A 13,680-nucleotide genomic window follows, 5' to 3' on the forward strand; every position below is an offset into this window, starting at 1 on the left:
TGTATGTTGTATACCATAGGCATCCTATAAAGTTAGGAAATTTAACTGTGAGCAAAGTGAGAACCATTATATAGATTAGGAGATACATAGTCAAAGGGTGACCCCAAGCAACAGTGACTACTAATTCAGGATACTACCTGTTTGAGCTGAATTTCTGAATTAACGTGAACATCACAGATTTCACAATGAAATGTCTTGTTCTGTAGTCCTGACCCCTTAGTGCCATTCTGCATCTTTAATCTTGATCCAGGTCTAGGATAGGACTTAATTGGACCAGCCCCATTACGAGCTTCAACCATGGTCTTGTGTTTAGATCCTAAGACAGAAAGAAACATATATTAAATAGCTATTTACGAACTATATGAAGCTCTTGAAAAGTTTATCTTCAGGCTGAACTTCCCAAGACATTTTTTAATGATGGTTTTAATGTTGATTATAGATTTAACACATTTTCACTGTAAAAAAATGAGAAACCATGAGTATATAATAAAGAAAATATAGAGAAGCATAAGAAAACAAACATTACCTCTGTTTTCACCACCCAGAGATAACCACTGTTATCCTTCTAGTGTATTTCTTTTCAGCTTCTTTTTTTGGTATACTGAAAAGTGTATTTTCAAAATTGGGATCATGCTAATTAAATATCCCGAAAATTTCACATATCAAATCATATACATATTTTCTTATAATTACACTTTAATGGCTGAGTAATATATTCTATCATATTGGGACTATAATTCGCTCAACATTTCCCTACTGACGAAATATTAGGTTGTTTCCATTTTTTTCTCTTAGAAGTGTGTTGCAGTGAACATTGTGCATAGATATTTGTCTTCATTTCTGTCACTTCATCATAATGAGTTTTGGGAAGTATTAGATGCTTTTGAGAAAATAAAGAACAGAACAAGTTTTATCCCCAACCTACTTTTGCCTTGCTGTTTCTAAAGTTGTTATATCGTACATTTCTTAAAATCACTCCTTTGAATCAAAAAAGTAGAGAAGACTGAAGAAACCTAATGTTTGAACAACAAAAGATAAGGTATTCTGATGAGAAAAGGTGAATCTTGTTATAAACATTATTTAAATGTAAACGATAGATGCTAACCTGTGTTGTGTGCCTCTAGCTGTGACAGGGAGTTCACAGCCACTTTGCATAGTGAACAATAAAGTAATTTTTTGGCTTTTTCTTCTTCTGATTCAGAAACAGTACCAGGAGCTCCGTTTGTGCTCTTGGAGGGAGAAGTGGCTGCTCCGGGTGGCAGGGGTGTTGTACCAGGTTTGAGGAGAAATGAGCCACCTTCAGAGCTTGATGCCTGACTGGAACTGCTGACTTTCAACTTCCCTTTATCTTCTAAGAGAGACACAGACAGTGTTAAGGCCTCATATACCATACAGACACAGACAAATTGACATAAAGGAATTAAAAATAGAAATCTGATTTCTAGATGTAGTTTTTAAAAAATTTTTATTTTATATTGGAGTATAGTTGATTTATCAATACAGTGTTGTGTTAGTTTCAGGTGTATAGCAAAGTGATTCAGTTATACATATACATGTATCCATTCCTTTTCAGATTATTTTCCCATATAGGTTATTACTGAATATTGAGTAGAGTTCCCTGTGCTCTACAGTAGGTCCTTGTTGGTTATCTATTTTATATGTAGTAGTGTGTATATGTTAATCCCAACCTCCTAATATATCTCTCCCTGACCCCCCCTTTCCCCTTTGGTAACCATGAGTTTGTTTTCTATGTGTAGCATTTTTTTCCAGCGCAGATTTTAGTTCATTGAGCTTAATTGAAAAAGAACTCCATGGCATCGGCTTCTGTAACAGGTCACCCCAAGATCATGACGACTCAGGAAAAATGACTTTGTTCTCCCACTTGCATCAGGTAACTTTCTGTCTGATATCCCTGAGTTGTAAATTATGTTCCTTTAATAGATAGGGAAACCAGCTACCTTCCAATCTGATTAAATGATATGATGGTAACATGAAATAAGACATGTAATGGTAGGTTTCATTTGACTACTCGTATTTTAATTATGACATGAACATAAAGTTAAAATTCAATTTTTACACCAGGTTAAATTTTAACCTTCAGGTGTAGGGCAGAGGCGAGGGAAGAAACATGGTTAATTTTGGTTATGATTAGTTAAGTTTTTGCTGCTCTTTGGCAATACGATTTATCCAAAATACAAGATTTAAAGATTCCATTCATTATACTTATTAATTACTGCCAGTCTGAATCATAAGTTTTAAATAATGACATTAACCACAAGCACAATATGAGGACTAGCCAAATCATTTACAGACATCTTGGCATTTTGATCATGTAGCTACTAAATGTTTATAATCCTTGAGGCCCATGTGCAGGCTCTAAGAGGGGTCACAGTGACTTTAACAGAATCTAACACTTCACGGTTCACCTGCTATTCAAGACAGGCTCTGTTCAGTGGCTCCTTTGGGAAAGAAGCTGGGACTGCTAGGGCAACTGCAAAATCCATCACAAGTTTAATCCTAGTAGAGCCTTGCTCTTAGAAAATGTCTGTAGGTATGCTGATAAACTCTCATTAAGACAGAAACGGTGGGGGGTTTCCCTGGTGGCGCAGTGGTTGAGAGTCCGCCTGCCGATGCAGGGGACACGGGTTTGTGCCCCGGTCCGGGAAGATCCCACATGCCGCCGAGTGGCTAGGCCCGTGAGCCATGGCCGCTGAGCCTGCGCGTCCGGAGCCTGTGCTCCGCAACGGGAGAGGCCACAACAGTGAGAGGCCCGTGTACCGCCAAAAAAAAAAAAAGACAGAAAGGGGGACTTCCCTGGTGGCAAAGTGGTGAAGAATCTGCCTGCCAATGCAGGGTACACAGGTTCACTCACTGGTCTGGGAAGATCCCACATGCTGCAGAGCAACTAAGCCCGTGTGCCACAGCTACTGAGCCTGCGTTCTAGAGCCCATGAGCCACAACTACCGAGCCCACGTGCCACAACTCCTGCAGCCGACGTGCCTAGAGCCCGTGCTCTGCGACAAGAGAAGCCACCGCAATGAGAAGCCCATGAACCGCACCAAAGAGTAGCCCCTGCTCGCCGCAACTAGAGAAAGCCCACGTGCAGTAATGAAGACCCAATGCAGCCAAAAATAATAAATTAATTAATTAAAAGAAGAAAAAAAAAGAGAGAAAGGGAATTAAAACTGAAAGTTTGTTTGTTAATTGCCCTAGCTAATTTGGAACCATGTACCATGGACCTGGATGACCAAGAGGGAAGGAATGACGAGGGAAACAGCAGTGAGGTTCTGTGTGTCTCTGCTCTATGTGGGGCAAACCAACGCTTTCACACACATCAAAAGTGAGGGGATATCATATTTTTACTTAATTGATTTAGGGATCAGCAGTTGATTTCCATCCCTTTTTCCAAGCTGGATCCATCCACGTCAAGACTGGACATAGCAGGGATACTATAGATGAATTCCAGGTCTGGGTGGTGTTTGGAATAAAGGAATATTCAGATTCCTTTTAATCCTTGGTTTTCACAATCTATATTCCTTTTCAGCAAGTTTATTAAAACTTCAGGGGGCTTCCCTGGTGGCGCAGTGGTTGAGAGTCTGCCTGCTGATGCAGGGGACACGGGTTCATGCCCTGGTCTGGGAAGATCCCACATGCCACGGAGCGGCTAGGCCCGTGAGCCATGGCCGCTGAGCCTGCGCATCCGGAGCCTGTGCTCCACAACGGGAGAGGCCACAACAGTGAGAGGCCCACGTACCACAAAAACAAAAAACAAAAAAACTTCAGGATGCCACAAAGTATGATGGAAAAGATGTCAGACTTTTACTAAACTGACCTCAATAGTATGAGAGAAAGGAGTAAAATCATTCTTCCTAAATGGTAGTAGTAAGTAAATTAGATTGAAGATTATTTCAGGCCTGGTACTCTCTTATCTATAAGGATCCCTCAGACTGAATCTGCAATTTTATAGAAATCACAAAGCAGCAAAATAATTCAGTAATCTTAAGATTTGCCCCTATGGAATTGCTCGGTTTTTTGTGATGGAATCTTAAGTTATTGCATAGCAAAATCCTTCCTGGCTTCAAGCATTTCATGTTTTATATAAATTCGATCTAAAGAATCTGACATGTTTTAGATATTTACTCACTCAGTCTTTTACTCATATCACTATTTTAATGTCCCTTATGTTGATCTCTCTCTTATACTCTTATATAGAATTTTATAATTTATAAAGTGCTATCACTTACATTATCTTTTTATCTCTTACAACTTATGACTTGTGAAAAAGTTTCAAAAAACTTGTGAAAAAGATAAGGCTGACAACGATTATTCCTACCTTAAAAATGTGGAAACTGAGGCTCATCAATATTAAATAATGTCACACAGATTAGTAAGTAGCATAAGTGAGCATGATATTTTCTCTAAATATTCACCATGTAATGTATTAATCTTCCTGCACAAAGAGAGGACTTCATATGGCATTAACATTATAAAAGGCATACATTAGTCACCTGGAGATGTGAAAAAGCTGTTGCTTTGTTTTACTATTATAGTTTAGTTTTAAAGCATATTTGCCTTAAATGAAAATACCTACACTATTCAACAATCATCTGATTCAGGTTACATTGAGAAGATGGACAGAATTGTATCTTTTTCTCTATATCCCTATTTCTTTAAGAAAAAATACACAGATTTCCTTTTTACATCTCTTTTTCAAAAGAGGTCATTTACTCATTAACAAATGCATATTAATAATATGCTAATTGCTGACAATGTGCTAGACACCGAAGAGGATAATAAAGTATGTGTAGACTTTAAGAAAGTAATGGTTTAGCAGAGGAAATGGATAGTCATTCAGAGATCTCTGATTTATTACAGAAACTGGCAAGAGGCATGAGGGTATAGAATTGGAAGTAATTACATTTGGTTAGGAAGAAAGACATTTTTCATAAAGGAAGTAGCATTCTGTCTAGGTTTTGAAGATGGGTTTTGAATATCAGATTTAAATAAGTATAGAATAGGGTGAAAAGGAGTAGGAAGTGAATGGCTAGAAGTGGACACGTGAGGAAAGGCTTAGGTGTTAGAAAGCTTGGGGTTTGCTGGTGAATACCTGGTAGGTGAGGATAGAAGATGGCAACAGGTTTAATGGGAGATACTATTATAAAGATGGACTGAGTCAGAAGGCAGAGAATATTTTAAAACTGTTAAAGTAGATACTAAGGGTAGCTGGTTTCCTTTTAAAAAATATTAAGAGGTGTGGAGTGATTAAGATTTACATGATTTAACATTTAGATAAATTATGTTTTAGTTTTTATGCCCTGGATAGGTCCGAGTCTTAATCTTTGAGAATATTAGGAACGCATTCTGACTTTGGAAATGTGTAGAGGGCTCCATCATATGCAGGTAATTCTGCTACTGGATTGATACTAGATAGTCAATAAGACTGATCCTAAAATCAGGAAAGTCCATGATGCAATAATTTATTTAAATTGTGGCATTCTTTCTGGATCTGTAAACTTATAAGCATCAAAGCCTAATTTTATTATTTCTCATTTTAATTGTTTGATATTTTTATCAAAGTCCATTATATTATTTCTCTTCCCTTACTGGCATTTTTAAAGCCTTCTTATTGTGTGTATTTGAAAGTTTACTTAATGTACTATTTACTTCTGTTTCTTTTAATAAAGATGCATGTCACCTGGAACTTCTGGTTAATATGAATTCCATTTTCAAGTATTCCCTCACCTAATGAAAATTAGCAGGTCTGAGAGTCTTAATTATTTCCTGATTACTCAAACACCTTTTCTAAGGTTTCATCCGACAGGATTTTGAAGCAAAATTTGCTAAGCTACATCAGAATTGCCCTTTGTAACAAATATCCATAATTTATTCATCCAAGTGAATTTAGTTCTTCAAAGTAGCCTTCTTGGGAGGTCCCACTCTGACTCACTTATTTTCCAAAGCGCTAAACATTTTGAAAATCTCTCTTTTTGGAACTATTTTCATATCTAGTTGATAAACCAGGTGAAGGAAGTCCATTTTCAATATTTATGTGTCACTCTTATTTTTTACTCCAAAAATTTTACTCAAATAAACCCAGCTTATTAGCTCTATTTCACTCAAATACAGCCTCAGAGCACTAATACTCTAACACAGAAGATGAAAAGAACATGCCAGGAGTCTGAAAGCAGTTTTCAGAAACTAATCCTGTTGGTAAATAGAAGAGTCACGTCCATTGATAGGTCTTAACTTTAAAAACAGTTAAAATAATATTCTAACCACATCAGAGATCTTATTTTGAAGTAGAACTTTGGAAGCTATAATCAAATTTTGATTTCACTTACGAAGTTTACTCTTGATTTAACGTTTTCAATATAAGAAGTCTTTTCTAATCAGGTTTCAACAGTTTACTAACAGATACATATTTTATACAATAAATTTATGCTTGATATAGAAAATAAAGTCAGACAAACATTAAAAAAAATTAAAGTCACCCATGATTCTATCATCTAAAATAAAAGTCAACAAAATTTTTCTGCAAAGCACCAGATGGTAAATATAGTGGGCTCTGTATGCCATACTGTCTCTGTTTCAACTTTGTACTGAACTTTGGTATTACGGCAGGAAAGCAGCCACTTGCATATGTGATTCAATAAACTCTTTTTACAAAAAATAGGCAGCAGGCTAGATTTAGCCTGCAGGTAGTAGTTTGCCAATCCTTGACCTGGAATGATTATGTTTTGATATCTATTACTCCACACTATTTTTTATTTTTTTATTTTTTGTGGTATGCGGGCCTCTCACTGCTGTGGCCTCTCCCGTTGCGGAGCACAGGCTCCGGACGCACAGGCTCAGTGGCCATGGCTCGCTCACGGGCCCAGCCGCTCCGCGGCATGTGGGATCCTCCCGGACCGGGGCACGAACCCGTGTCCCCTGCATCGGCAGGCGGACTCTCAACCACTGTGCCACCAGGGAAGCCGCTCCACACTATTTTTTAAACAACAGTATATATGAATAGACAGAAACATAATATTCTGTAACTAACATTTGTTGCTTAGCAATAAATCAAGAATATCTTTCCATGTCAATAAATGTAGATAGAATTGGATCATGATTTATAAAACCAAATGATATTTACTTATATGGATGTACTATAATTTATTCAACAAATCTTTAGATGTTTGGGTTATTTCTGGTTTGCACTTTTACTAATGTTAAAAAGATACTGAGTGGGACTTCTATTGCCTCCATTTCATTCCCCCGTCAGACAACTTCAGGCCTTGGTGATCTGCCCCTCATACTAGGTGAGGTAGCGGAAAGGAAGGTTGGAGAGAGATGGGGCTGGGAATGGTTAGAACTCAAAGAACCTGCAACCTCAGTTTGGCATGGCCGAATGGGTTTTCTTTGCGTCAACAGGACATCTTGAAAGGTGGTCAGGCTTGAACCATGTTACTGGTACAGACACAAGAAGGCTGATGACCAGGACCCTGGCAGCAAGAGCCTGAGGAGTGGTGGGGACTGAGGAAGGATTGGAAGAACCACATGAAGACCTTACATATGGTCCTTGAGAAGCATCTGGACACCTATCATGCAGAAGCCATCAATGATTGTTCTTACATACAACAACATTTGCCCTCCCCCCTCCCAATTACTTCTCCTATCCCTAAAAATTGGAAAGGGCAAGAATCAGAAATGATATGATGGGGAAGAAAGAAAGGGCAGGTTATGCCTCTTCCCATGGTCCAACCTGAGCCAGGAGGAAGGGAGTGTGCAACTGGATAAGAGCCTAAAGTTTCAAATAAGACTGGACTTTCTGATATCTGACAGTGTCTTTGAGGAATGAGAAAGGAAGATTCAACAGAGTACATAGGCAATCATGTTTGTACTCTGCTGAATTCACATATATTCAATAAACCATTTATATAAACAACATTGTGTACAGACATCTCTGTATACTTGTCTGATAGTTTCCTCAGGACCTAAACTTTGAGGAGAAATTGCTGGATCAGAAAGCATGTACATTTTTGAGCTTGTGATGCACACTGCCAAATTGCCCTCCAGATGGTTATACAAGTTAATACTCTTAGAGCTTTGTAAGAGATTGCTGGCTTCCCTGTACCTTTACCAGCCTAAACGTCCATTGTTTTTGCCAATCTGACAGATGTAATACAATATCTCACTGCCAGTTTGATTTACATTTATTTTTATACTAAACAGATTTGAATACCTTTTCATAAGATTAATGATGATTTGTGTTTCAAAGTAATTTTTTTAAAAATTCTTAATTCTAAAAGGGAACAAAACCCTTGAACTAAATGCATATTTGGAAGTTAAAATTTTTACACTAGATAAGTAAACTTTACCATAATAACAAGCTTCCTTTTATACACAACTAATATATATATGTGTGTGTGTGTGTGTGTGTGTATTCTATTCAAGTATAGTTGATTTACAATGCTGTGTTAGTTTCAGGTGTCCAGCAAAGTGATTCAGTTATACATACATATACATCTATTCCTTTTGAGATTCTTTTCCCTTATAGGTTATTACAAAATATTGAGTATAGTTCCTTGTGCTGGACAGTAGGTCCTCATTGGTTATCTATTTTACATATAGTAGTGTGTATATGTTAATCTCAAACTCCTAGTTTATCCCCCCTTTTCCCCTTTGGGAACCATTAGTTTGTTTTCTACGTCTGTATACACAACTAATACTGTTAAGTTGGGTGGAGCATGGTTCTTAGAAGCTGAATTCAGGGGCTCTATCCTTATTTCAAGAAGTTTGCTTTCGGGCTTGCCTGGTGGCGCAGTGGTTGAGAGTCCGCCTGCCGAAACAGGGGACATGGGTTCAGGCCCCGGTCTGGGAGGATCCCACATGCCGCGGAGCGGCTGGGCCTGTGAGCCATGGCCGCTGGGCCTACGCGTCCGGAGCCTGTGCTCCGCAATGGGAGAGGACACAACAGTGAGAGGCCCGCAAACCGAAAAAAAAAAAAAAAAAAAAAGAAGTTTGCTTTTATGTAGAACAAAAAAAAAAAAATGGCCGAATAGCTGCTCCAGGCAGTTATATCTTACAGTGATAGTAAAAGCAGCAATAATAATCACAAATTAATAGCTAACACTAATTGAATACTCACTATAGACCAAGCAGTATGGTAAGAACTTATATTCATTATCTCACTTATTTTTCATACACTGTAATGAGGTAGACATTTTACTATCTGTACCTTTTTATTTATTTATTTATTTATTTATTTATTTATTTTTGCGGTACGTGGGGCTCTCACTGTTGTGGCCTCTCCCGTTGTGGAGCGCAGGCTCCGGACACGCAGGCCCAGCGGCCATGGCTCACGGGCCCAGCCGCTCCACGGCATGTGGGATCTTCCCAGATCAGGGCACGAACCCGTGTCCCCTGCATCGGCAGGCGGACTCTCAACCACTGCGCCACCAGGGAAGCCCTGTTTCTTTTTTATTGAGGTATAACTTATATACTGTAAGGTACATACATTTTAATGAATTTATACATATGTATACATTTGTGTAAACATAGATATAAAGAAGATATAAGATACTGATATATAAGATATAAAGATATAGAATGTTTCTACCACCCTAGAAGGCTCCATTGAACCCCCAATCAGTTGATACTCCCCCTCTTCTCAAAGATAACCACCATTCTTATTGCTATCAGTTTAGATCAGTTTTGCCTATTTTTGAACTTCATATAAATGGAATCACCCGGTATATATTATTTTATGCCTGGCTTCTTTCACACAACATGATGTCTATGAGATTCATCCATATTGTTGCACATAGAAGTTTGTATTTTTCCTAATGGCTGGATAGTATACATTGTATGACTATGCCACAATTTATTTATCTACTTTACTATTGATGAGCATTTGAAAGGTTTCAGTTTTCAATTTTTGGCTATTTTGAGTAATGCTACTATAAATATTCTTATACATGTTTTTGGTAGACATAGATACTCATTTATGTTATCTATATCCATGTCTATATAGATATATATATCTTTAGTAGATTCTGAAGAGTTTTCCAAAATGGTAGTACTGATTTATATTTCTACCAGCAATGTGTGAGAATGCCAGTTGTTCCACATTTGCTCTAACAAATAGTATCAGTGTTTTCAGTCCTTTTGATTTTAGCAGTTCTGGTGGAGTTGTGGTGGTACCTTATTTTGGTTTTATTTTGTATTTCCCTAATGACTAATGATATGGAACACCTTTGCATATTTTTATAGGCTAATTGTATATCGTCTTTTGTGAAGTGTTTGGTCAAATTTTTCGCCCATTTTTTAAAAAGTAGATTCTCAGCTTTTTTCTTATTGATTTATAGGAATTCTTTATATAGTCCAAACAGGAGTCCTTTGTCAGATACATGTATTACAAATCATCTCCCAGGTAGTGGTATGCTTTTCTCTCTCAAAATGTAACTACAATTGTTCAAAAAGAAAAACAACCAGATTAAGTTACTTCCCACAGGTCATTGAATTACTAAATGGTAGAGCATGGATTCAAATATAGTCTTCTGAATCCTGAGCCTGTGCTTCTTATTTTTCTTCTGTTTTGAGGGAGTAGAGACTAAGAATGCTCAATCTCAGTAATACTTTCTTGAAGGCCTGACACTGTTGAATAAAGCTGAGTGGATGGTATTAGCTTTGTATATCTTTGTTAAATGATGCCATACAAAGCATAGCACATTATAGGCAAAACTTGCTGAGAACCAGACAAATAAATGTTTTAATACAGTTTCTTTAAGGTTGCAACTTTGCATGTAACCTAGGAAAGCAAAAGACAATAGCTTTTAAAGAAGGCATTTCAAGCAAAAATTTGCTTAGGCGTTTTTTCTTCTTTGAGTTCTCACTTCTTGGCTAATGTCCCAACACAGAAGGTCTCTGATTCTCTATGTGAAGTAAAAATTTCCTTGCATTTTTGCTTTTGATAACACATGTCTTGACTTATCAAGCTGTACAAATTACAACTAGTAATAGGTATCATTTTCTGCCACTGAGAAATGGCAAAGATTTAAAAATTATAAGCGAGGGGAAGATAAGATATAGCACCTGCTTGACGGGAGTGTAATTCTGAGACATATGTGAAGTTCATACCATTTCACCAAGTAAGTCCCATCTAAGAATATATCATAAGGAAATAGCCATCTATTTCTGCAACAAATTTAATAATTATTGCATACCTGTGATGTGGTATACACTATTCTAGGCTCTGAAGTTAGAGGTGAAAATATATGTGTATAATATATACCAAATCTTTTTTTTTTTTTTTTTCTTTTTTGCGGTACGCGGGCCTCTCACCGCTGCGGCCCCTCCCGTTGCGGAGCACGGGCTCCGGACGCGCAGGCTCAGCGGCCATGGCTCAAGAGCCTAGCCGCTCCGCGGCATGTGGGATCCTCCCGGACCGGGGCACGAACCAGCGTCCCCTGCATCGGCAGGCGGACTTTCAACCACTGTGCCACCAGGGAAGCCCTATACCAAATCTTTGACTCAATGAAATTAATTATCTAGGGGAAAGGCAGAAAAATATATATGTATATTTACACATATGCTTTTGTTATATATACATTTATAAAATATATGTTAAATATATATAAGCATGTATAAAACACGTTTATATTTTACATATTATATATAATCATATAAAATTAAATATAAAATATACATATATGTATATATCATATATATATGATATGTGTGTGATACATACATGTATACATATATATGATATATGTGTGTAATACATACGTGTGTGTGTGTGTGTATATATATATATATATATATATATATATATATATATATATATATAGTCTCATAGTATTAAGTGTGCTAAGAAGAAAAATAAAGCATGGCATGGTAATAGAGTCAGTTCAAGCCTATCTGAAGAGGTAATATTTGACAGACACTTGAATGAAATAACAGGAATTCTGGGAAGAAGAGCATTCCAGGAAGAAAGCATAGCGAGTACGAAAACCTTGAAATGAAACAAGCAAGATCAAGGTGAGTGGGAAGAGGGTGAATGCAGGCTGTGCGGTGAAGGAGCTGACCAGGGCCGAGATCACATACGGTCTGGTAAAGCATGAGAGAAATTTGGATGTAATCTGTGATTTCTTAGCAGGAGAGAGAGGTGATGTGAGTCATGTTTTCATAAGATCATTTTGACTGCTATGTGGAGAAGAGCTTGTGCAAGAATAAGCACATGGAGATGAGTTTGGAGCCTAATGTAGCTGTCCACAGGGAGCCGATGGTGGCTTGGACCAGGGTGGTAGTAGAAAACTGAGCAGTACACTCAGGATATATCTGTGGGTAGAAACAACCAGACTTACCGACTGATTAGATGTGGGGTGTCAGAGAAAGAGAGGAATCAAGGATTACTACCGAGGTTTTGCCATGAACACTTGGTGAATGGTGGTGGTATCATTCACTGAGATTAGAGATAATGGTATTTAGGATAGTAACCAAACTTCCTGGTCTCTCAGCCAGGAAAACTTGGCTATGCATAATTCCATTCCTGACTAATAAACCTCAAGCAAGTGACTTAAGTGATTGGTGCCTTCATCTGAAAATGTGCAAAATACTACCATTTTCTCCTCGGGCTCTAAGAACCAAGAAGATGGTAAAGGTGAGGCAAGGTCTTCAGGTGGATGACACAACGAAAGGTAATAGTTTGGGGGCCTAAGCTCAAGTGACTCACAGTTAATGCTAATGAGATCAAGGTCATGGGTTCTGTTCCATACTCAGGGGCTGTGGATATCTAAATCCATGTCTTTTGACTGAAAAAAAAAATGTGTACCCGTCTTTACAAGTAAATCACCACAACTGGACAATCTGAGCTCACACCCCAGGCCCTAAAGCAATGATTATAATTTTTAATTTTTTAGGAGCAATATTATTCATTCATTTGTATATTATTTTTATCATTATGGTTTTAAAACACATAAATTTTGAATAGAGTTTTAATATGTGTATTTTGCTTTCAGTGAAAATGCAACAGGTTTTCTGTTTATTGTGTAGTCATCTACCATTTGTCAGAGAGTTTTCGAAAAACTATGAGCCTTGTTCACTGACACCTAACGTCTTTCCAAGATAAGCGTTCCAGAATATCAAAGGAGTTCCAAAACTTGAGAAAAGTGCTCAGGAAACCAAGACTACAATTTCAAGAGAATCATACTTTGTGCTTTCTGAGGTCACTGAAGGATATTGCTTGTCAGTTTTTACAATAATTTTCCTTTTTATACTTAGTATTGTACTAAAAGGATTAGGCAACAGAGACATGCTGTGAAAGGACTGCTGGTCATATTCTTTCCTTTTTTTGCAAGCACCTTGTCTAGCATCTCATTATTATTTCAAAAAACAAAGCAATGCCCAGATTACTGCTCAACGCTCATTAAAGCAAGTTAGTTCACTTTGATATGGAATTCTGAAATCATTCTCTTCTGCTTTATCTTCCTACTTTCTCAGTAATGAGAAATTAATGGGTGTCAGTCAGAGGACCTACCTACGTTTTTTAAAAAAAATCTACCATTATTATTATTTTTTTAGAGTCTTCCGTTGCTGCACCCGGGATCTTTCCATTGAGGTGTGTGGGCTTCCCTCTAGTTGTGGCATGTGGGCTCTGTAGTTGTGGCACGTGGGCTCTAGAGCGCACAGGCTTAG

At 37.6% G+C, this 13,680-nt stretch overlaps 1 protein-coding gene across 4 annotated transcripts in view; it reads right to left on the reverse strand.

Moving 5' to 3' along the window:
- ZNF385B (zinc finger protein 385B) overlaps nt 1–13,680 on the reverse strand; it is a 312,776-nt gene that overhangs the window by 2,201 nt on the left and 296,895 nt on the right. For all 4 annotated transcript variants that reach the window (XM_065880693.1, XM_065880692.1, XM_065880691.1 and 1 more), the window contains 2 exons: nt 1,106–1,351; nt 138–316 (listed from right to left, as the gene is read on the reverse strand). In XM_065880693.1, the coding sequence (XP_065736765.1) occupies nt 138–316; nt 1,106–1,351 (425 nt within the window). The remainder of the gene's footprint in view (nt 1–137; nt 317–1,105; nt 1,352–13,680) is intronic.

The sequence above is a fragment of the Phocoena phocoena genome, chromosome 7 (genome assembly GCF_963924675.1).
Source record: "Phocoena phocoena chromosome 7, mPhoPho1.1, whole genome shotgun sequence".
In the NCBI taxonomy this organism is placed as follows: Eukaryota; Metazoa; Chordata; class Mammalia; order Artiodactyla; family Phocoenidae; genus Phocoena; species Phocoena phocoena.